The sequence below is a fragment of the Heptranchias perlo genome, chromosome 19 (assembly GCF_035084215.1).
Source record: "Heptranchias perlo isolate sHepPer1 chromosome 19, sHepPer1.hap1, whole genome shotgun sequence".
NCBI lineage: Eukaryota > Metazoa > Chordata > Chondrichthyes > Hexanchiformes > Hexanchidae > Heptranchias > Heptranchias perlo.
Genome location: NC_090343.1, coordinates 46,642,387 through 46,667,527, shown reverse-complemented (window position 1 = coordinate 46,667,527; position 25,141 = coordinate 46,642,387). Strand labels below are relative to the sequence as shown.

General features: G+C 43.6%; 1 protein-coding gene across 1 annotated transcript in view; it reads right to left on the bottom strand.

Moving 5' to 3' along the window:
• Positions 1 to 25,141, bottom strand: part of rab22a (RAB22A, member RAS oncogene family) — a 71,920-nt gene that overhangs the window by 13,427 nt on the left and 33,352 nt on the right. Inside the window, exons 4-5 of the mRNA XM_068000698.1 lie at positions 5,993 to 6,064; positions 4,749 to 4,855 (exon numbers count right to left, since the gene is read on the bottom strand). Coding sequence (XP_067856799.1) covers positions 4,749 to 4,855; positions 5,993 to 6,064 — 179 coding nt within the window. The remainder of the gene's footprint in view (positions 1 to 4,748; positions 4,856 to 5,992; positions 6,065 to 25,141) is intronic.

Here is a 25,141-nt window from a genome sequence, read left to right as displayed (position 1 = left end):
TGTGTGGCAAAAGCATTCTGGGGTTTTATCCCACAGTGCAGCACACGGTACAACCAGCAGATGGGAGTGTTGAGCAAAGCCGGGGTTCAGAAATTTCACTACAGACCAGTGTTTTAAACTGTTAATAGTACTGAATTATCACTAATGCTGTGGCAGCCGTTAAAAGCTGGTAAAAAGTGAGCAAAGTTATCCCAATAGTACTGCAATTTTCAAACCACTTCGACAGCACTTGTCATAGAGCTTTCGAAATAATATACACTAGAGAGGAGCGTCCCAGGAATGTTCTTTGCCAGCATTTTCTGCACGAAGTAACTATCATCAAGTGTTAAATATTACAAGTGATGTAGTTATTACTTACCCTGTGAGGACTGCAGTAGCATTTCTTCACCAAAAATAAAAATGGCAATTTTATTTCATAAACTAGGTAGTAGGTAATGCTCCCTGGTTCTATACCTTCCTTATGATACATTACATCCACATAACTAGAAACAGATGACCTTGGGTGTAAAGGCTTTGGATCAGTGCAGCACCAAGCCAGGTTACTCACCAACTTTTGACTGAGGCCCCAAATCCAAGCAGTGATCTGCTTGAGGGCCACTCGCACAGACCCACCATAAGGCAATAAGCTTATCTTTTACTGGGGCTCGGTAGGATGCAGGTGAGGAGCAGATTGTTAGAGGAGGTAGGAGGTGACATCAACAAGGTGGCTGAGGGAGACGTACTGCGGCCCGGCCAGATCCTCTCCCCGCACCCACCCCACCTCACACCCCCAGTCTGATCCTTCACCTGAACCCACCCACTTGGAAATGCAACCTGTGGCCATTCACTGCTTCCCACCCCATCCGACTCACTGGAAAATATGCTCCGAAGCCCTCAATGGCTTCCTTCTCCTCCAGACCACACCACAAGAGAGGGAGGGACAGAGACAAGAGACTGCATGCTCTGACTTATGAGCAATTTCGCAAGAGATCCACTAGTTTTATACAAAAGAAAATCTAGTGCATGCACACACTTCCTGTCTCACCGTAACTTCTTGCAGCACTTTCCCGTTAGGTATATTTCCATCATGACTAAATCTGCCTATTCGTTTTACTGAGCTGACAGCCTTCTCCAAGCTTGATCTCTGAAGTAGGTGGCACTGTTATCCACAATGCCACCCCAGAAGCAGTAGAATTGGACTGCGGCCCAATGCTAATCACCCTCTCCCTGCTGCTATTCCCCCCCATCTAGTGTCAATGAATCTCCAATCCGACAATGCCCACCAATTCTCCCCCTCCCCACCACGACCTGACCCCAACACCCTAAGACCCCTCCACCCGCATTCCCAAAGGCTGTTTAAAACTTCAGCAACTGGGAGAGGAATGTGGCTTTTGAGAATGCACATGGGGGGGCTGATATTTCGACCCAGAGAAATGGGGTTAAGTGGGGGGGGGGGTTGATTATTTAAAAGTGCTTCCCCAGCAGTGATCAACATTATTTAAATATACTACTGAGTAGTATCCTGCACCCCACCAACACCAAAACCAAACCCCTCTATCCTGAGCACCTGTACCTTTCCCCTCACTGCCCCAAGCACTCCATGGAAAATCCTCTTCACTGCGTCTTTGACAGTGGCACCACACAACCCTGCTCCCAGTGCTCCCGTACCCAGCAGCACCCCGCCCCCCCCCATTCCCAAATGGTCCCACAACCATCCCCTCCACTAACCACCCCAGTGATGCTACAGCTCAAGCCCCTGCTCTCACCACAGTCACACCTAGCAGCCCTAAAAGGTATTCCCACATGCTGGGGTCCCTCTACCACTCCCCTCAGTTCTTGAAGTCCCATTTCCAGTGCTCCCACACACTTCGGACACAGCTCTCCCCCACAACCTCTCTCAATATTCCACCACCTGCTGCTCCCAAACCCCAGGACCACCCACCCACTACTGCAACATGCAGCTCCTACATCCTATCTGCAAACTGGATCACCTTCCCTATCATCCTCCTCTGTGTCCAGAGTTTTAAAGCCAAGAGATGGTTAAATAAACTTTGAATAGTAATCAAGGCAGCTGATCTACAGTTTCAATGGAAATATGCAGATAATCACATTGCACCTTTCATAGCTTTAAACAGCGTATCCTCCAACTCATCACGAGCAATGTTACGGAAATCTGCTAGTATCAATACTATTGAGGTGAGATTTTGAAATGAGTCTGGCACACTTCATATAAATTTTTGTAACAAAAAAAGATGGTGTTTTCCAATCTACAAAGAATCCGTGTCAGCAACAGGAAATACCTTCCAACTGATGTAAGGAATCACATTTTCTTTAAAAAAAGTATATAGAATGGAACACCATTGTGCCCAAAAGCAATTTTATCAAATTGATCTCAGTAAGGCACAGAAATTAAAACCCACAACTTTGAAAGGGACAGACCAGTTACACACAGCTTTACTTCTGAATAAAATGTGCATTACACATCATAACACTCTGGTTATAAAATGGCACATCCCCCTAGTTACCACCAGCAACACAACAGGACAGTCACTATAGAAACTTATAAAACACCAAAAACCCAAACAACACGTCATGCACGCCGAGGTTGCGAACTGTCTGGTTCAGCCTCAGACAATGGCCAGGGAGAGGGTAAGGAGTCGGTGGCAGGGACCAAAGACAATGGCTTCAGTCTTCCCGATATTTAGTTGGAGGAAATTTTTGCTCATTCACTACTGGATGGATGTTGGATAAGCAGTGTGACAAATGAGAGACAGTGGGGGGGTTGAGTGTTGTGGTGGTGGTGGTGAGGTAGAGCATCAATTCATTTCTGGGCGACATGGTGAACATTCGTTTCTACAAAGAATCTATACCGACTTTACTTTTTACGCTCCCTGTAACACTCCGGGCTCTTGATAAGGAACTCTCCCCTGTAACAATCGTGGACTCCTAATAGCCTGTAACATTCTGCGGCTGCTGATAGTGCAGAATCAACTCCCTATAGCACTCTGGAACTCTCATAGCAAGGAACCCACCTCTGTAATACTGAGGGGTTCCCCATCATATGGAATCCACGCCTGTGATAATCTGGACCCCCCCGGTAGGAAAAAAATTATCCTCCCCCAGAACATTCGGACTCCCTATGGCAAGAAATCCATCACCCCCCCCCTCCCCCAATCCTATTTTCTGGAATGGTCTTTCTAAATCTCCTGGTCTGGTTACTTCAATCATCTCTCCTAACCTTTGTACTACAGTTCACCATGAGTTCTCCTCTGAAGCATCTTGGGGCCTTTAGTTATGTTAAAAATGCTATAAAAGATGGCAGTAGTACTTGTTGACACAATTCCCTTCTGAATATTTCAATGAAGTTGATACTTAACCACCTGGTGGCACATAAACACAGGTGTGATTCCATCAGCCTGCATCATGGAATCATGAGCTTATAGTCTTGACTTAGTTCTGCAAAAAACACTCTACATCATCAAGACCGAAAATGAAGGGCATGGAAGAATGCCCCTCTTAATTACCTTTCCCCCAACATTGGAATGCACTAGAATCATAATGGAGGCTACCTCTTCCTCCTTCCACAATGGAAGTTGGTAGATAATCCAAAGTCCCATGTCTCCATTTTAAAACTGGCTGTTCACCTGAGCGGCCACGATACCTGTCTATCTCCTGAGCCCAAAGTTCCAACTCCCACTGAATAAACAATTGGATGTCCTTGCTGGAGTTTCACATTAGCATTCAACTGTGTTTTTTTTGTAAGGTTGTATGGAAGTAGTCCAGTGTAATAATTAAGGTGGTCATGTTTCGGCCAATCACACAACCTCATTGCTAGGTTTGTGGATGAATGCCAATCTCATCAAAGTTTAATTGGAGGTATGTCCTCAAAAGGAGAAACAAGAATAAGTTATAAACTGGAAGATTTTACTGGTGGCGATTGTTCGTTTGAAAAGTTCATCAGAGGTGGTGGCCTGCAGGTTTTGAGCTGGGGCAAGATAGCACATCTTGATGAACTGATAGCAAAAGGGCCCAAGTATGGTGAAAAGCTAACAGACTTTATTGCATTCCTGCTGAAAAAAGTTAGGAGATGGATATTCTGTGCTCCATGAATTGCATTGCAATATTTGCCTAATCTTAATCTTGCTTTTATGCTGTTTAAATCATAAATAAAAACTAGCTAATGTTGGCCCGTGATTGCTCTGATCTATGTGGAGATAGCCCGTTTATCGAGGAGTGTAGGAGGAGCCTGCGTGAATTCCAACAGTTTACTGTAAGTGGGTTAATTGTTATACCATCTGTAAGGGCAGGCTGCAAAAAAAAATACAGCTTTCCGGATTCTGAGGGATGAGGTGGGCTCTCAGGATGTAAAGTGAAACAGTTCATTTAACAGTTCAGTTCAGTTCAGCTCCAGACATACCAAGACAGAGTAGGGAATGGTTTAAAACAAAGCCACTTTTTTCCTACTCCCCCAAAAGCTATTTCTCAACTACTCAAGAGCAAATGAGCGATTTGATCCTGCAAGCTTGTAAGAGAGCTGGCCTGGAAAGAATCTCTCTTGGTCCCTCATTGCCCAGGCTCCGGTTCAGTTGCCTCCTCTGATGGTACAACTGAGGCAAAGCGTTTTCTTTGTGGGGAGTTGAGGGCTGGTATCGGTATTTTATCAGCCCAAGCACAACACTTGATACATTTGTTGGCTTAAAATCAACTGGCTGTTAAACATTAAAAAGTGCTCCCAAACTTTACCCCAACTCCAGCACTGTGCTACATACCTAGCGTCAGTAAGATCACATTTGTTTCCTGCAATTGCTACCACTATATTTGGAGGTCCATGCTGTCGCAGTTCCTTCACCCAGTTCTTCAACGTCTGCAACGTCTCCTGCACAAGAGTACGACCAGAATAATTAGTGCAGCAAATTACTTTGGAAACTACATGAAGCATCTTGTAACATAGCGAGAAAGCAGCCAATCTTCGATTCCTCTTGTACATTTCCAAATCTACTGCTTAGCCCACCACCCAGAGGGATGATTTGGGGCAATTTATGATTTCCAACCATTACCAGTAATCAACCTCTGATTGGGAGAAAGAGGAAAATGATTTTCTCTCTTTTTTTTGTGGCTGCATTAATTCCCCACGAGAAGCTGTTTGTTACCAGGCTCCCGACGATGAGGTGCGGTCGAGCAGTCCCAGGACCACTAGCCTATGCATTTCCCTTTTAATACCAGGCACAGTTCAATTTGCTCTAGCTTCCACACCTTTGCCTCACTCCCTAAGCAGATAAGGCAGTCAGGATGATCCATTGGAAGCTGAAGCTTGCTTGTCACCTTTACTGAAAGTCAAGCCACTTCACTGGGACCAGCCAGATGGACTGCAGTTGTCCTTTCCCAACCTGTACAATCCTATCTTGCTGGAACTTATTCCAGCAGTTCCTCTGAAGCAAATGGCCAAACTCCATCATACAGATTGGAATTACTCATCTGGTGAGGGAGGAGAGTCCCAGGCAGGGAAGGATGTGTTGAAACATTAAGTCGGATCATTAGGAGACTGGAGCGATAGTTCCACATTAATTCACTCCAGGCGAGCAGCTCGTTTATTTATCATTTATGGAGAGCTACATCTTGTAATCTGTTTATAATAGTAAAATCATTGAATGAAACATTACCCCACATATACAGTAGTGTCTTCTGTGTGCTCCAACTAACTTTTATTTTAGTGGAACCAAAAATATTAATTCTTCGACGATTTACATTACTTGCCTTTCCTACCCACGTCACAAACATTAGTTTAACAAACTATCCAGCCTGAGCCCATGGTACAGCAATGAACTGAACAAGGGGGGTGAAGGAACAAGAGATTGTTTCTTTTAAAGTTAAGTTGGCGAGAGATGAGAAAGTCAGCCTGTAATATTCCCAATTTCAAAATGTTAAATTTTTTTGATCATCAGAAACTTAGAATATTCCTCACTGAATAAATTCCCATCCTGGACACAAGTGATCACCAAGCACGATCTCTTACCTCCTTTGTGATATCATAGACAATGATTGCGGCAGCTGATCCACGATAGTACATCGGTGCCAAAGCACGGAACTGTTTGGGGAAGGAATCGAAAGAGTTAAATCAACAGCTGAATCGAACACTCTCAGGATATGGAAACAAAAAGAACTTGGGATTATATAGGATCTTTCACATTCTCAGGATGTCCCAAAACACTTCACAGTCACTTAATTCCTTTTGAAGTGTCAGCAGCAGCAGCCAATTTGTACACAGCAAAGTTCCACAAACAGCACGAGATAAATGGGATAATCCGTTTTAGTGATGTTAGTTAAGGGAGGAATGTTGACCAGGGCACTGGGGAGAACTCCCCTGCTCCATAGTACCATGGGATCTTTTACATTCATCTGAGAGGACAGATGGAGCCTTGGTTTAACACTTCATCCGAAAGACAGTGCAGCTGCCTCAGATTATGTGCTCAAGTCCTGGAGTGTCTTGTCAAGCAGTTCCATTCGAACCAACACTGCAATTACAGTATAAATTCAGCCTCAATCCGGAGTTTGAGGTCGGGCTCCCTCCCCCGTGGTGGAGCGAGGCCGGGCTCCCTGTAGAAAGGAGTCCTCAAACACTTTGTTGCGATGCCAGCCAGAGCTAAACTACAATCTGTATGGTTGGTGAACACAACCATGTGGCAGAATAAGTCCATAACAGCTTTTTTTTTAATAAAATGTAAAACAATTCTAGCCACAGTGCTAAGAATCATAATGCAGCAAAACACCAAGTTTAGTATATTAGAAAAAACACTAAAGGAGGTAAGGACTCCGGCGGTTCTGAGGCGCTAGGATATCACGTTAGAACAGGAGACAGTACAACTAGACTTAATTTCAATATTAGTGAGGATGCCGGAAAGAGGGAGAGAGGGGGGAGTCTGGGGAGTGCAGAACAAGGGGGGCATAACCTTAAAAATTAGAGTTGGACCATTCAGAGGTGATGTCAGGAAGCACTTCTTTACACAAAAGGAAATCTGGAATCTCTTCTCCCAAAAAGCTGTTGAGGCTGGGGGGTCAATTGGAAAAATTCAAAACTGAGATGGTTACATTTTTGTTAACCAAGAATATTAAGGGTTGGTAACGAGGTTGAGATACAGATCAGCCATCATCTAAATGAATGGCAGAACAGGCTCGAGGGGCTGAATGGCCTACTCCTGTTCCTATGTTTCTAAGAGCATGGAGGATGGCATATTTGTAGTTTGGGCAAAACAGGAGTACTGTCTTTAGGAATAACACAAAAGGAGAGAGCCAGAGCGCCAGGCACAGGACAGCCAGAGCGCCAGGCACAGGACAGCCAGAGCGCCAGGCACAGGACAGCCAGAGCGCCAGGCACAGGACAGCCAGAGCGCCAGGCACAGGACAGCCAGAGCGCCAGGCACAGGACAGCCAGAGCGCCAGGCACAGGACAGCCAGAGCAGTTTTCCAAGTCATGAAGAAACTGTCTGGGAAAAAAAATCTTATTTCATTCAATTCAAAGATTATAATCTTTAAAATTAAAGTTGTATGAATGAATGAACTGGATGAGTGCAGCTCCAACAACACTCAGGAAGCGCGACACCATCCAGGACAAAGCAGCCCGCTTGATTGGCACCCCATCCACCACCCTAAACATTCACTCACTTCACTACCGGCGCACAGTGGCTGCAGTGTGTACCATCCACAGGATGTACTGCAGCAACTTGCCAAGGCTTCTTCGACAGCACCTCCCAAACCCACGACCTCTACCACCTAGAAGGACAAGAGCAGCAGGCACATGGGAACAACACCACCTGCACGTTCCCCTCCAAGTCACACACCATCCCGACTTGGAAATATATCGCCGTTCCTTCATCGTCGCTGGGTCAAAATCCTGGAACTCCCTTCCTAACAGCACTGTGGGAGAACCGTCACCACATGGACTGCAGCAGTTCAAGGCGGCGGCTCACCACCACCTTCTCAAGGGCAATTAGGGATGGGCAATAAATGCCGGCCTCGCCAGCGACGCCCACATCCCACGAACGAATTAAAGAAGGATCCCTATACGAGAACTAAAAACTATCTTTAGGGGTTGTTTGAAAAGGATTCACAGAAGTTTTTCGGAACAGCTTTGGCGAGAGACCAGGAGGAACGGCTGCGGCTTCGAACAAAATTCTAGAATAATTCATTCAGGCGCGAAGACTGCCATTAATTTTCTGCTCCATCAATGATCCAAAGATAGTGCATTGTAATAATTTGTCACAGTGCTGGTTTAAATTTCCATCTGCGTGGCTCATTGGCACTGCAAGTACAAGTGCATTTTAGTAAGAACATTAAGTTGAGGGTGAATTGCCTGCATCCGTTAGCTAGCGACAATGATAAAAATAATTCACATGCTCATTAATACTCTCAGCCCAAAAGTCAACATTTTAGCTCGAATACAAGTTGGTAAAATATCTCGCCATTTGATGCAAGTTTATTTTACACTCAACACAACTGCATAGAGAGAAGACAGAGGTGACCAGTTATAAAAAGTAGTTCTGCAAAACGGCATACCACTCCCAGGCCCAGCAGACACATGTAGATCTGTCTTACCACATTTGTGTCAACGTGAAGCAGTTTTGGGGGCAAAGCAATGCAGAACTGGCGATGTAACTCGAGACTATACAACGCACCAAAGCCATGAGTTGGGCGGCTCCCATCGGTAAGTCATTTCACACCGGTTTGAGTGCAGGAAAACTCCCAGCTCAGTGCTGCATACATGCTAACTGTCAGCATTTCACAAGAAAATTCAGCTTTTCTTCCTCTGGAATTGGAGGTCAACAGTATCAGCCAGATTGGTTGGAGGATGGCACTGGAAGACATCAGAACCATACTGGTTGGAGGATGGTAATGCGCTCACAGCCCATCAGATCAGTTGGAAGGCGGACTGGAGACTGTCAGCACCAGCCAAATGGCTCCCTCCCCCCCGCCCATTGTTGGTTGCGCATAATCTAGAGGCAGGATTTTTAAAAATTAGCTGTTTGTTTCTTTGAGTTGTAGGTGCAGGTGTGTTCATTTGTTGTTTGTCCCCAAAGAAGTTACACAATAAAAAAAAATAAACTGCTGAAATACATCTTTTCATTTTCCTCAGAAGGAACTTTCTGGAGCATGCCTGGCTGTTGACATATTTTAAGACTTAAGGTTTATTTTAAGATTGATTGCAGCTGTTTATTTCAGATAGATGTGCCCTGCTATGAATACATTAACCAGACTTTTTTGAGCACTCCCATCACTGCACTTGTGGAATTGCTGTGGCTTTGAAGTAAAATGAGTGGGGTTGGAGTGGTAATGAGCTTTATTAGATTTATAATAGGCTCCAAAACACACCCAATTATCTTCCATGGGTTTTTACAAGCACCTTGAAAATCCACAAATTAGTTTCACAACTATCCATGGTGGGATGTGAACTCATGACCTCTGGATTACCAGTTCAGAACCAAACCACTACACCACTTTACCCCCTATAGCTTTCTACATTGCCAACACACAGAACCCACCATAAAAACGAAGTGGGAAAATAAATAAGAACTGTTTCAATGCAAGTGATGCTCTTGGGGCTCACACAAACCAACTCCAGACATAACCCTTAAAAACAAAGGGAAAGCAACTGCATCAGTTGAATTTTGACCCCAGTTTTGTGGCATATTTTAAAATGATGCCATGATTTATATACTGTCAAATGACAAAATCATAGGCTGATGCAATGCCTGGAACACATTTAACAGATTGATGTGCTTTACATTTTCACTTACAGCTGAATACAGTAATTAAAACCAGGGAGAAAAGCTGCATTGCACAGCAAACCGTCACCATGAACTAGGAGAGCTCAACCAGTAGAAGTTCAGCACCTGGGGTTTACAGGGATACTAATAAATGCCAGTACCCAATTTCCACATGTAGCTTCCTCTGGCTTGATGAGAACTGAACACCCGTACCCAAGTTTGCTTCATATTACTTGGACTGCCACACTCTTTTTAGTTTAATAGTTCCACTAAATCTGGCGTCTATAAGCAATTATGAGTAAGAATCTAATTTCAGCAGTCGCATCTTCTCATTGGCATCAGGATATGCTGGTTCTCGGTGTACATCAACCAACTGTACAAATGCTCCTTAGTCTTCCTCATCTTGATTTTTCTCCTCAGGGTGTAGAGTTTCAGCAGAAGCCCCCATCACCATCTCACCCAAGTGGCCATCCTTCATCTATGAGCCTTGGACAGTGAATTTTGGCAGCTATTCAAACACAGAGGGCATCATAACCAATAGGTCTTCCTATGATGTGCCTAAACACACACTTTCCAGTGGGGAGGGCACTGGATAATGGATCAGCAGGTATCCCAAACTCCCGAGCCAAGCACAATGCTGCAATTGCTGTCCTGGTGGAGATCAGCTGACAGCACAGACTTGGGACTTTGGCACATCAGCACATTGCAATGTTTAACAGATGCATTTATATAGGACCCTACCCACATCTTTCTTTCATAGAAAGAAGGAAAGAACTTGCTTTTGTATAATGCAATTACCCACTGGAGCATTGGAGAAAGCACCTCTTCCTGCTGTCCTACTACAATTGGCTACTGTGTGCATACTACAGGCTGCACTTTTTAAGGCCTGGAAAGGAATAAAACCTGGAATGGTTTTGCTTAAGCTCATGCTAGGAAACAGACTGTAGGAGTACAATAACTACCATCTCCCCTGTGCACTGAAGATTAGAACATTTGATGGAATGCAAACCACCAACAGCCAGGGAGGAAACTCAAATACACAGTAACAATATCATATGTGGTTACATAATCTGTTACACAGACCACAACTATGTCACATCACGCCAGCATAGCTCACTCCATAGAACTCTCACCTCTGGGTCAGAAGCCCGCTCCAGGACTCGAGCACATAATCCAGGCTGATACTCCAGTGCAGTACTGAGGGAATGCTGCACCGAAGATGTCGTCTTTCGGATAAGATGTTAAACAGAGGACCTATCTGTCCTCTCAGATGGACGCACTAGATTGCATGGTGCGATTTCAAAGTAGAGCTGGGGAATTCGCTGGCCAATAATTATCCCTCACTTAACATCACTAAAACATATTTCTGATCATTTATCTCATTGCTGTTTGTAGGACCTTGCTGGGCGTAAATTGGCCGCCACGTTTCCCTACATTACAACAGTGACTACACTTCAAAAGTTCTTCAATCGCTGTGAAATGTTTTGGGATGTCCCGAGGTTATGAAAGACACCATATAAATACAAGTACTTTCTTCTTCCTTTTACCTAGTTAACAGCAGTCAACATGGATTTAGAAGATAATCATGCCCAACCAACTTCCTTGACTTCTTTGAGGAAACAATATCCCAAGCAGACAGTGGAAAGCACTATGATATGGTGTACCGAGACTTCTAAATGGCATCTGACAAAGTCCCACAAAAAAGCAAACTGAAAGCTGTGGGGATTCAAGATAACCTGTGGGAATGGACAAGAAACTGGCTCATGGATAGAAAGCAACAAGTAATCATTGAAGGAGTCATGTTGGGATGGTGGTGGTGTTGTGGGGGGGGGGGGGGGGTGCGCGGAGGAAAGGACAATACAGAGTAGGGAGCTCTAGGGCTCAGTATTGAGACCACTACTGTTTCTCGTTTAAATAAATAACCTGCACTCAATAACTCAATGCAAAGTCGTCAGGTCTGCTGACGATACTAAATTGGGAGATGCAGTGGAACTGGAGAAAGCAGCTCAGAAATGAGAGAGAATTGGACAAAGTATGTATGTGGGCAAAATAATTGCAATTTAATGCAGACAAGTGTAAAGTATGGCATTTTTAGGGTGGAAAAATAAACATGTATGCCATGAACTGTGTCGAAATAGCTACGGATAAAGCAGAAAGAAACCTAGGAGTCTTAGTAGACTCAACAAAGCCAACAGAATGCTGATCTACATAGCCAAAACAGTTGAATATCAGTCAGAGAACGTTACAGTGCTCTGGTCAGACTGCACCTTGAGAACTGTGTCCAGATCTGGTCACCAAGACATAAGGAAGACAGTCAAGCGCTGGGGGCAGTGCAGAAAAAGCAACAAGGCTGGTCCCTGGTGTCAGGGTCAGAGTTATGAGCAAAAACTGGCAGATTCAAACTTTTCAGCCTGCATAGGAGGCATCAGAGAGGTGATCTTATAGAGGATTGGAAAATAGTTAATGGTATGGAAACGGTTAATCCAGAATATTACTTTAAATTAAAGTGACAGCTGGACAAGGGGATACAGGCTCAAACTAGTATAAGGTAACTTTAGGACTGATATCAGGAAGCTCTCCTTCATCAATACTTGGAATGGACTCCTTGTAGAATGGTGGAAGCAAAGATACTGGGTGCATTTAAGAATAATTGGATGGTGTAAAGGGGAAAGTATAGGGTGCTTCTGAATTGATAAACTAATATGGGCTAAATGGTCTTCCTGATCTGTCATTATCTTGTGTTCTTGGCGTGGGGGTTCAGAGCTGAAATGTGCCTCAGTGCAAGTGGGAATAGGAATGACAAGTGCCTTAACTGGGGGTGGAGAAGGCAGCAGTTGTATTGTCTCTTAGCAGAGCAAGATTGAAAAATGTCTCGGGGGTGAGGAGAAGCAGGAGATGGAGGTGGCTCAACATTGGCCGATTACTGCCAGCCATTACCATGTGAAAATGAGCAGTGAGGCTTCGCTCACAGAAATGTGGAGTTCAATAGACACATTTGAACCTGAACAACGAGGGTGGAAGCATTACCAAACAAGAGTGCCGGAAATGCATGCAAATCTACGCATACAAAAAAGTTGCACAAATTTGTTACAACATATGGTGCACAAGGCACATGGGAGGAAGACCAGAACAATGAGATAATGGACGAGGTCACACAGCATCTTATTTGGACAGGACAATGGTAATGTCATATGACATTAGTTGTGCCACACTGCACTTGTGGCTGACAATACATGACCCTCACACGCCATCTTTAGTGGCTATACTATTAGAAGATTCTGGTCACTCACTGTTTTTAATATACAATGCAATACAGAATATCAGAAGTTGCTGCTCCCTGCAGATTACCACTCGAGCAGCAAGCACCACAAGAGATTGCAGTACTTTAGTAAGACTTCTACATTCATGCCAAGAACAAGATCTACAGAAACCACAACATTCAGTTATCAACCCAAAAACAATGGACATAACAGCATCAAATTTTTATACTTGTGCACCGCTCACCCTCTAAGTACTGGCTTCTGAATCGCTGCAAAAATTTAAATAGAGTGAACCACGTAGTGAAATCTGTTGTGCGCCTACTGCTATCCCAGTGCCACTTCTCCAAATTTTTCTTTGCCCCCGGTAACTACCAGTCAAATTCACAATACGTACATGTGTTACAATTGGCAACTGGCTGCATACTACATTACTAGCCAGGCGAGTTATAGGGACCCCAAATTAGTCCTGTCTCCCCATCCCATTTAGTATTGCATCAAAATTATAAACTTTTGGATTTAAAAGAGAATGGAGAACCAAACAGGAAGTGTGGTACCATACAAAGTAAACTCTCCAACATACACATTCCACATTGACTAATTAAAAGTGGAAGGAAAGACTGGGAGGGGTTCTTCTTGTTGAAACTATTCCCACATTGTTTACTGGGGAAAAAGCCAAGAGTCAAATTTCTTACCCAAACAGAGCAGGCAGATCAGATCTTGTTGGCCCTAGGCTGCTCTGGCGATGCCACTGATAGCCATGAGAACAAAGTGTACTACGACTTCAGACTGGCCTGGGAGCAGAACGGCCAAACCCTGGTGGGGGGGGGGGGGGGGGGGAGAAACATACTAAAGACAGCCAGAAAACTAACAATACTGCATCGGGAAAAAAAAACAGAACTTGAATTTATATAGTGCCTTTCATGACCTCAAGACGTCCCAACCAATAAAGTGCTTTTGTAGTGTAGTCACTGTTGTAACGTAGGTAACGCAGCAGCCAATTGCACACAGCAAGGTCCCACAAACAGCAATGTGATAAATAACCAGATAATCTGTTTGTGATGTTGGTTAAGGGATATGTATTGGCCAGGGGAGAACTCCCCTGCTCTTTTTCGAATAGTGCCATGGGATCTTTTATGTCCATCTAAGAAGCCAGATAAGGCCTCGGTTTACCATATCATTTGAAAGACAGCACCGCACTCTCAGTACTGGCACTGAAGTGTCAGCCTGGATTATGTGCTCAAGTCTCTGGAGTGGGGTTTAAACCCATGACCTCCTGACCCAGAGGTCAGAGTTCTACCAAATGAGCCAAGGCCAACACCTCAGCATTTAAAGTAATGATATACAGATATCAGAGAAGATGATAATCTATTTTTATTTCAAGAAGTAAGTGAACGTGAACTGAGTCAGGCACACTCATCAACGAGAAATGTGAGATCAGCCATGTAAATTTCTTTGTTAAAAAGTGTGAATAAAAAAAAACCCATCAGTTCGAAGGACAAACCACCTAATGCCTCAACTAAAACATCAAAGACTACGAAAATTAACACTTGTCCCAACGAGTTTGAGCAATATTATTGATCCTAAATCAGTTTGTTGTGCAGCGCTGTCCTTTATGATTGGCATGTTTTTAAACCTGTGGGCTTCATTCCAACCTCTCAAACCGTCAGTCTGCTGCCTTATTACGGTAGCATCACAGGAAGGGTCAATGAAGGACTTGAGTTGTAGGGATTTTACTTGCAGGCAGCTTAGTAGCTCAAAGCTGACTGGCAACCCAATCCCATACATTCAGGTCCTGCAAGAACAAATGTTTTGTATTTAACAATACAGTGACATACAGTGCAAATAAGAGCAAGAATCAAGCACCCAGCAATCTAAACTCTGACTAAACTGCAGGATAGGCCAGAGGGCAATTATATCTGAAAGTATATCATAGTAGGTACAGCACAGGAGGCGGCCATTCGACCCATCGTGCCTTCGAAAGAGCAATCTAGTCTATCACTTCCTGAAGTCTGTTACTATCCTCCACATTGTTTACTACATTGGAGTTTCATGTCATCTGCAAACTTTGAAATTATACCCTCTATACCCAAGTCCAGGTCATTAACATATATCAAAAAGAGCAGTGGTCCTAATACTGACCCCTAGGAAACACTACTGTATACTTCCTTCCAGTCTGAAAAACAACCGTTCGTCACTACTCTCTGCTTTCTGTCCCTTAGCCAATTTTGTATCCATGCTGCCATTGTCCCTTTAATCCCATGTACAACAAGTACTGGACTTGTTGAGCAGCATTCGACAATGCTGAACACATGGAGGTCACTGAGGCTGGCATTTGGTAACTGTTGAACTGAAAGTGGCAAACTACAAACAATACCTTCCATGAAGGCTCAGCAAGTTTATCCAGTGAGTAACTGAGGCATAGGGATGAGGAAGGCCTCAAGTTTGAACCTCAATCTGTGCCTTTAGCGGATCTGAGCTGGGGAGGCACAGGGTCAGAGATGGGTGGAAAAAAAGGAAACTTGACTAAGGCAATTCCTAATTGTTATCCAGTGACCCTAGTGCATGCGTGGGTTTCGGGTAGAGAGAGGATTGGGCTCAACACTGGTGCCGGCACTCATTGTCAAGGCACACGTAAATAATGGCCTCTTGAATAAGACACTGGAAATCACTTGGTAACTCCAGAACCATGGCCCAGCAGGAGTTGAACATCTCCAGGAGAGAAACTAGGGCTGAAGGGGCAGGAACGGGAAGAGAAGCCACTAGGGCGAAGGGAAGGGAGGCCACTGGTGAGATGGGATCTTCCCCTCCCCCACCCAAAGTTGAGAAAAATTCATTAAAGAGCAATGACTCAAACAGCGTGGTTAGTTCATTCCACGGACAGAACATTTTCTAACCCTCTCGCCTTAAAGCACCGAGCACAGCTAAGGAAATGACCCCGTCTGCTTAAACACGGACCCCTTTCAGGGTGTTAATATGCTAGGTGTGGGTTTTGACTAAATGCGCAAACTTACCAACGCTCATTGGTGCAGTTTTCCAGAGATCAAGTTGCTACAGTACACCTCTCTCCATTCATCTCCCCCAACCCACCCACAATTTTCATCAGAGTATCACTGGGAAGTTGCCTACCTCTATCAGAGGGTTTAAATGGCCACTTTCCATCAGTCTTCAATAGAGGTGATGCTGAGTTACCAATAGTACACCATACAGCTGAATCTTAAGTTGAAAGTGGCAAAGTGGATGCAGATGTAGTCCTGGATAGACTGAGGGGTCTCAAAACAGATTGGGTTACTGGCCCTGGCGGCATTCATTCAAAAGGTGTTCAAAGGAAAAACAAAGGGTTGTGCTCTGGGAGCTCCTCACTCACATATTTAACAGCTTGCTAGGATCCGGGATTGTTCCCATGGACTATAGAGGCCCATGTGGTGCCAATATCTAAAAAGTTTGTTTCAAACCAACTGCTAATTTTTCCTGCATTTTCTGGTAAAAATCCAGTATGGATTTAAAGCTACCACATTCTGTAGCAGTTGCCCTGCAAGGGACTGCCGGTCAGTTTTTCTGTGCGGGATACCCATGCTTGGTAGGACTGGTTGCTCGTCAGCGAGAGCGAGCACACGAGAGAAAGAGAGAACACTAGGTGGTGATTTCAACTGGACCTTTGGTTCTGCTAGAAACCTTGGTGAAGCCAATTTTCATCTGCATTCCAGTACTATTTCAATCATACTTCATGAACCTCACCGCAAGGAAATATTAATTTTGATTATTTGTATTCATTGCAATTAACATTTAATTATTGATTTTAATCATATACTATCACACTGCAAACAACTGCTTTTCCTCACAAAGGTTTCTGATGCAGTCAATCTCCCTCTCTGCTAACAGCCAGTAATCTGCCTGGTCCAGCACAAGAGCCCAAGGAGGTTATTTGTCCATGCACAGAGCTGCAATGGCTCATTGTGAATTCCCTGCAACCTTCTGGGGTCACCCAGTCACTTTAACCAACAAATTAGGACAAGCAGAACACTTGGTTGCAAGCTCTGATGGCTAGCATATATGAAACCAGTAAAGGGCAAATCTCATGATGAAAAAGGTGCGACTCAATTAATTTCACTGATCATTATCAAAAATGTGAGCTGAGGCCTGGAGTCCAAATATTTATCTTAAGCCCTATATCATTTATCCTCGACTGTTTTACATGGATAGACACAGATGACTGCTATTACATCTGTCACTCTATCTAAGCTTAGAATGACACAGAAGGTGCAAGACTTGCTGGCTTGAAAGTGCACCAGCATAATATAGGAAATACTGTTGAAAGTGGTGTAAGAGGTCGGCTCACTGTCACCAGTAATTTGCTGTCTTATCACCAACAAGCACTGTTGTTCCCGTACTGATGACACTAGAAATAGGTTTATTTTGTTGGGATAATGACATAGGGCCCAACAGCTAAAATATCACTACAAAAACTGATACTATTAATAAAAATAAAAATCACATCAAGCTTTTATCAAAAATACTGAATGGAGTACAATAAACTTCAGGACCATCTGTGGTCCTATGTCGCACCCCCTTTGTCTTTCCTACTGAGCCCAGAGACAGCCTGAAGTCAACAAACCAGGAGATGTTATGAGTGAAGTGCATTTGATACTGGATTGCAAGTTAAACAGACAGGAATTGTAATTGCTGCTTTTAAGTTTCATGGGAGCTGCAGACTACACAGCCCCGTGCACAGCAACACAGAGCCATCCCCAGCCTCTTAGTCCATCAATATTGAAACTTTAATCCATCATTTAAAATATGCTTTTAGCAGTTAGGCTGAAATCCAGCCTCCATATTAACTGGATTCAATGAATAAGTAGAATATAGAGAAGAACCAAACGCTTGAAAACAATGGTAGGGATCAGAAATGGCAAACATGGAAAGGGCAACAGCACGAGAACAGCAAGAGGCAACCATCTTGATAAAAACTGGCCAGGAGAAGCCAATCGGTTGGCCCTGTCCCAATGTGGACTGTAGTCCACTATTAGACTAGCCCTGCATTAAAGATCATTTTAATAGTTTCACAGCAGTAACAAGACAGGCAAATGTGTTTTCTTTTTATTAAATTGGTGATGGTAACATCAATCAAAGCAAGAGTATGAAAAGGATAGTTAGAACATAAGAAATAGGAGCAGGAATAGGCCATCTGGCCCCTCGAGCCTGCTCAGCCATTCAACAAGATCATGGCTGATCTTCTACCGCAACGTCATTTTCCTGCACTATCCCCATATCCCTTGATGCCTTTAATATCTAGAAATCTATCGATCTCTGTTTTGAATGTACTCAATGACTGAGCCTCTACAGCCCTCTGGGGTAGAGAATTCCAAAGATTCACCACCCTCTGAATGAAGAAATTTCTCCTCATCTCATCCCTAAATGGCCGACTCCTTATTCTGTGACTGTGACCCTTGGGTTCTAGACTCCCCAGCCAGGGGAAACATCCTCCCCTGCATCTACCCTGTCGAGCCATCTATGTGGAGAGCAAATTCAAACTGTGAGCACAGTAAAAAGGATGTTTTCCAATCACCAAGTTAGGCAGAGTTGTGGGATTCATTTACGATGAATAGCTGCAATTGTAAACACAATTGGTATGGACATGAGGTATTAATCACAAATTGCACTGTTAACTGTTTGAAACCTTTGGCTCTTGGTCAGATTTGTCTCCCGTGGCATACTTAGCTCACAGCTGTCCAAATATTTAGCTGGTTTAGGTATTTCTCTTATTTGGCTATTCCGGTAAAGTTTTAGACTGGATATCAAAATTTTTAATCTTACTCCCTCCATTAGATCATGGCTTTTCAAACTGGGGCCAATGGACTCCACCCCCATCGAGGGATCATGAGATCATCAGATTTCTCTGTCTGGGGCTCTTGCTTTGATTGATGTTACCATCACCAATTTAATAAAAAGAAAACACATTTGCCTGTCTTGTTGCTGCTGTGAAACTATTAAAATGATCTTTAATGCAGGGCTAGTCTAATAGTGGACTGCAGTCCACATTGGGACACGGCCAACCGATTGGCTGCTCCTGGTCAGTTTTTAATCTGGAGTCTTGAGAATTCTGTATTGTATACTTTTCCTATATTTAACAACTTATTAGCAGGTTGGTACATAACAGAGTCACACAGCACAGGAGGCCCTTTGGCTCTTTGTGTCTGTGCTGGCTCTTTGTAAGCGCTGTCCAATTAGTCATACTCCCCTGCTCTTTACCATTGCCCTTTTCAAGAATATATTCAATTCCCTTTTGAAAGATACTATTAAATCTGCTTCCACCACCCTGTCAGGTAGTGCATTCCAGATCATGACAACTGTGCATTAAAAAAAAGTCTCCTCTCCCCCCGTTTCTTTTGCCAATTATCTTAAATCTGTGTCCTCTGGTTACCGACCCTGCTGCCAATGAAAATGGTTTCTCCTTATTCACTATCAAAACATTTCATAAATTTTGAACACCTCTATTAAATCTTTCCTTAACCTTCTCTGCTGTAAGGAGAACAATCCCAGCCTTGCTATTCTCTTCACATGACTGAAGTCCCTCATTCCTGCTACACAACTGAAAATTATTTCCTGTGATAATAGCACTATTTTCCTTTGGGTCTCTGACACTGTTGTTCAGTTAGGACTGAGGGAGCAGAAAGTGAATGGAGAGGGGGTTTTCCTGGGATGTATTAATATTTGCTGCGGCTCTTCCATCAAGAAGGGTGTGGAAACCACTGCTACAGAGGACATCCCTAAACCGGTTAACATGCCATAATTAATGCATGTTAATTAATTATTGTTGAGGAATTTATACAAAATGTGACATACAATACTACAAGCAACTGTCAGGAGTTTTAGGTCAGGCTATATGTCTGTTTTGTAAAATCTTGTTATATGTGCTGTACAAGAAACCCCACTGCAACGTTGATAACCACTCATCTTCGGAGTGGACAGCTCACTTTTAGTCTGTTCCCACTCTACCTCTACAAAATTACATTCCTGGTTCCAATTGACGCCCCCTCCTTAACATTTGCAATTAGCTCCTTCTGCGTGTTTACAGACATCAGTAGAAGTACTACGCAAACTGAGCAGGGGTTGGCAGGTATGGATCAGTCAGCGTGAAGTTCAGATGAGCAATTTGTTGCATAATGTGTCTGGTTTCAAGAGTAATCTGTTGAACACATTTCACTACAGTGAATGAGTAGATTTGCATACGATTTAAACAAAAGACCCAAGGTTAGTTTAGATAGTTATGTGATGAATTTAAATTTCAATAGCATTGATTACTTTTTCCACTATTCTTGTCAGCCCCCAGACCAGCAGCTTCTCTTCCAATTCGAGCCATTTTCTTTCTGTATCATGCTGAACTTAGCTTCTGGAAGGACATGAGCATTTTGTTCTGCCTTCAGAGTCTTGAGTCATGAGAGGTTGTAGGCTTAGCAAGCATGAACTGACTGTGTCCAGCGGGGGACCACGAGTCCGTGAGATTTTAAAAAATTTGTTCTCTGGATGTGAGCATCGCTGGCAAGGCCGCATTTATTGCCCATCCCGAGTTACCCTGAGAAGGTAGCGATGGGGTTTTGCTTGGAACTGCTGCCGCCTTTGTGGCGACGGTGCTGCCACAATGGCGTTAGTTAAGGAATTCAAGCATACTGACAAAGCGACGATGAAGGAAAGGTGATATAGGTCCACATAAGTATGGCGTGTGGTTTTGATTACTGATGTAAAGAATCTTACAACACCAGGTTATAGTCTAACAATTTTATTTGAAAATTGTTGGACTATAACCTGGTGTTGTAAGATTCTTTACATTTGTCAACCCCAGTCCATCACCGGCATCTCCACATTTTGATTACTGATTCAGAGGTTAATCAGAAACAATCTGCTTTGCCTCAGGCACACTGGAGACACCAGAGGAGGCTTCAGTTGGCTGTAACAGTGATCCTAATATCTCTCATCCAGGGAGCCTTAAATTGTATGACTCGCCATCATTTTTTAACTCTTCCTCTTCCCTTTCAGTCCCTGACTCAGTTAGAGTGCTGTATAATTTAGGATATTGGCAAAAGTTGTCTTTTAAAACACCAAACATGCAAGTATTTCACCAGGCCACACAATGCTACGCATCTCAGGTTTGGCTTTCATAACTTGGTGAATACAGGCTTTTTGAAATCACATTAGTTCCTTCATAAATCACAAGAACATTATGGATGAGGAAGGCCATTTGGCCCATCTTAATTCAACCAGAGAGAGATCCCATTATAGCATCTAATTATTTTTAAAAAAACGATAGCAGGAATTTTGGCTCCACTACGCTAACTGAAAGTTAATCCAACAAGCTGATCGCCCTTTGTGTGAAGAGTTTCCTGCTATCAGTCCTAAAATTACCATTTGCTAATTTGAACCAGTATCACCTAGCTCTACTGCAGTTTAATCATAGAATGAAACAGCACAGGAGGCGGCCATTCGGCCCATCGTGCCTGTGCCGGCTCTTTGAAAGAACTATCCAATTAGTCCCATTCCCCCTCTCTTTCCCCATAGCCCTGCAAATTTTTCTCCTTCAAGTATTTATCCAATTTCCTTTTGAAAGTTACTATTGAATCTGCTTCCACCACCTTTTCAGACGGTGCATTCAAGATCATAACAACTCGCTGTGTAAATTTTTTCCCTCATGTCGCCTCTTGTTCTTTTGCCAATTACCTTAAATCTGTGTCCTCTGGTTACCGACCCTTCTGCCACTGGAAACAGTTTTTCGTTATTTACTCTATCAAAACCCATCATGATTTTGAACACCTCAATCAAATCTCCCCATAACCATCTCTGCTCCAAGGAGAACAATTCCAGATTCTCTCATCTCTCCACGTAACTGAAGTCCCTCATCCCTGGTACCATTCTTGCAAATTTCCTCCGCACCCTCGCTAAGGCCTTGACATCCTTCCAAAAGTGTGGTGCCCAGATAGTACTCCCGCTGGGGCATAACTAGTGTTTTATGAAGGCTTAGCATAACTTCCTTGCTTTTTGTAGTCTATGCCTCTATTTAGAAAACCAAGGATCACATATGCCTTTTTAACAGCCTTCTCAACTTGTCCTGCCACCTTCAAAGACTTGTGTACATACGCCCCCGGGTCTTTCTGTTCCTGCGTCACCTTTAAAACTGTACTATTTTGTTCAGATTGCCACTCCTCATTCTTCCTACCAAAATGAATCACTTCACACTTCTTTGCGTTAAATTTCATCTGCCATGCGTCTGCCCATTTCACCAGAATGTCCCTGTCCTCCTGAAGTCAGTTACTATCCTCCACATTGTTTACTACATTTCTGAGTTTCATGTCATCTGCAAACTTGTAAATTATGCCCTGTACACCCAAGCCCAGGTCATGGATAGATATCAAAAAGAGCAGTGGTCCTAATACTGACCCCTGTAGACTTCCCTCCAGTCTGAAAAACAACCGTTCACCACTACTCTCTGCTTTCTGTCCCTTAGCCAATATCATATCGATGCAGCCACTGTCCCTTTAATCCCATGGGCTTCAATTTTGCTTACAAGTCTATTATGTGGTACTTTAACAAACATTTTTTGAAAGTCCATATACTTATCAACTGTGCCATCCTCATCAACCCTCTCCATTACTTCATCAAAGAACTCAATCATGTTAGTCAAACACGATTTGCCTTTAACAAATCTGTGCTGACTTTCATTTATTAACCCATATTTTTCCAAGTCCCAAATAATTTTGTCCTGGATTATTGTCTCTAAGTTTCCCCACCACCGCGTTAGGCTGACTGGCTTGTAGCTACTGGGTTTATCCCTCTCCCCTTTTTTGAACAGGGGTGTAAACATTTGCAATCCTCCAGTCCTCTGGCACCACTCCCATATCGAAGGAGGATTGGAAGATTGTGGCCAGAGCCGCAGCAATTTCCACCCTTACTTCCCTCAGTAACATAGGATGCATCCCATCTGGACCGGGTGACTTTTCTACTTTGAGCGCCGCCAACCTTTTAAGTACCTCCTCTTTGATCTATTTTTATCCTATCCAATTTCTCCACTACCTCCTCCTTTACTGTGACGTTGGCAGCATCCTCTTCTTTAGTGAAGAGAGATGCAAAGTACTCAATTAGTACGTTAAATGCTGAAGCGGGGATTTATCGTCCAGCACTTATAGCGGGCAAATTGCGTTCGCCCAGAATACCACTTCTGTATCCTGGTGGTAGGAGCTCCCATTCTCGCAAGAGGTTCCGCCTCTAATATGCAGAGGCGGCAATACATTATTTTCAGCTTCAAATACTGGATCAAAGTATACTTTGAGATGCTGCAAAATACACCAAAACCTGTGTTCAAAACCTGAGAGGGGTGGGGGTGCAAGCCCCTAGACCTCTTTGAAATTAAATTTTGCACCAGAGCTCACTTCCACCGTCAAAAATATCTAAACCTACCATTAAACAAATTACACTTGTGTACATCAGTTTCCCCTCTACAACCAATGAGAGCATAGAACACCACGGGAGAGGCTGAGGAGAAGATTTAAAAAGAGTGCCGGCAGCAGAATCGGCAGCGCGGAGCACCACGGGAGAAGCTGAGAAGATTTAAAGAGCAGCTGCAGCAGAATGGTCTCCCTGTAAAAGGGTGAAATCAAAAACAAAAAAATAATCAAGAAGTAATGTCACAGGACAGCAGGTAAGTTTATTTTTGCTCTCTAAGCTAGGGCAGTGGCTTAAACTAAGAGCTGGGAAACTATAACTTTATTAAATTAATAACAAACTAGATAAACTAATTCATTAATAAAACTAAAAATATCGAGCGAATAAAAACTTTAACTAATTAAATATATAAAACAAGGTTAGATAGAGATGGTAGTGCAGGTGGTGTGTCGTAACTGCAGCATGTGGGAGTTTGTGGAGAGCAGCGTGATCCCAGGCAACCACATCTGCAGTAAGCGTCTGCAGCTCGAGGAACTTAGGCTTAGAGTTGTTAAGCTGGAGACCGAGCTGCAGACATTGCGATGCATCAGGGAGGGTGAGTATTATCTGGACACTTTGATCCAGGAGGCAGTCACACCCCATGGGTTAGGTAGTAGTTTAGATTTGGTCTGTGGTCAAGGGCAGAGGATGTGACTGCGAGTCAGGCGGGTATGGGGACCCAGGATGCAGTGATGGAGGAGCCTCAGCCTTTGACCTTGTCCAACAAGTACCAGGTACTTGCCACTTGTATGGATGAGAACAAGGACTGCAGGGAAGACGGGCAATTTGACCATGGCACTGTGGTACAGGAGGCCATTCAAGTGGGGGGGGGGGGTGGAAAGAGAGTAAAAAGGAATGTGATAGTGGTAGGGGATAGTATGGTCGGGGGATAGAGTCTTAAAATTTAAACAAAGCCAATTACGTAGGTATGAGGGGCGAGTCGGCTAAGGTTGATTAGGAAATTAGGTTAAAAGGTATGACTGTAGATAAGCAGTGGCGAACATTTAAAGAAATATTTCATAATTCTCAATGAACATACATTCCATTGAGAAATAAAAACTCCAGGGGAAAAGTGATCCAGCAGTGGCTAACTAAAGAAGTTTTTTTTTAAAATGGTGAGAAACTATTTGTGTTCAGAGAAATCGGGGTGTCCTCATATAAGAAACATAGAAAGTTAGCATGCAGGTACATCAAGCAATTAGGAAGGCAAATGGAATATTGGCCTTTATTGCAAGGGGGTTGGAGTATTAGAGTAAGGCAGTCTTGCTACAATTGTACAGGGCTTTGGGTGAGACTACACCTGGAGTACTGTACAGTTTTGGTCTCCTTATCTAAGGAAGGATATACTTGCCTTAGAGGCGGTACAACGAAGGTTCACTAGATTGATTCCTGGGATGAGAGGGTTGTCCTTTGAGGAGAGGTTGAGTAGAATGGGCCTATACTCTCTGGAATTTAGAAGAGTGAGAGGGGATCTCATTGAAACATAAGATTTTAAGAGGGCTTGACAGGGTAGATGCTAAAAGGCTGTTTCCCCTGGCTGGAGAGTCTAGAACTAGGGGGCACAGTTTCAGGATAAGGGGTCAGACATTTAAGACTGAGATGAAGAGGAATTTCTTCGCTCAGGAGGGTTGTGAATCTTTGGAATGCTCAGTCGTTGAGTATATTCAAGACTGAGAT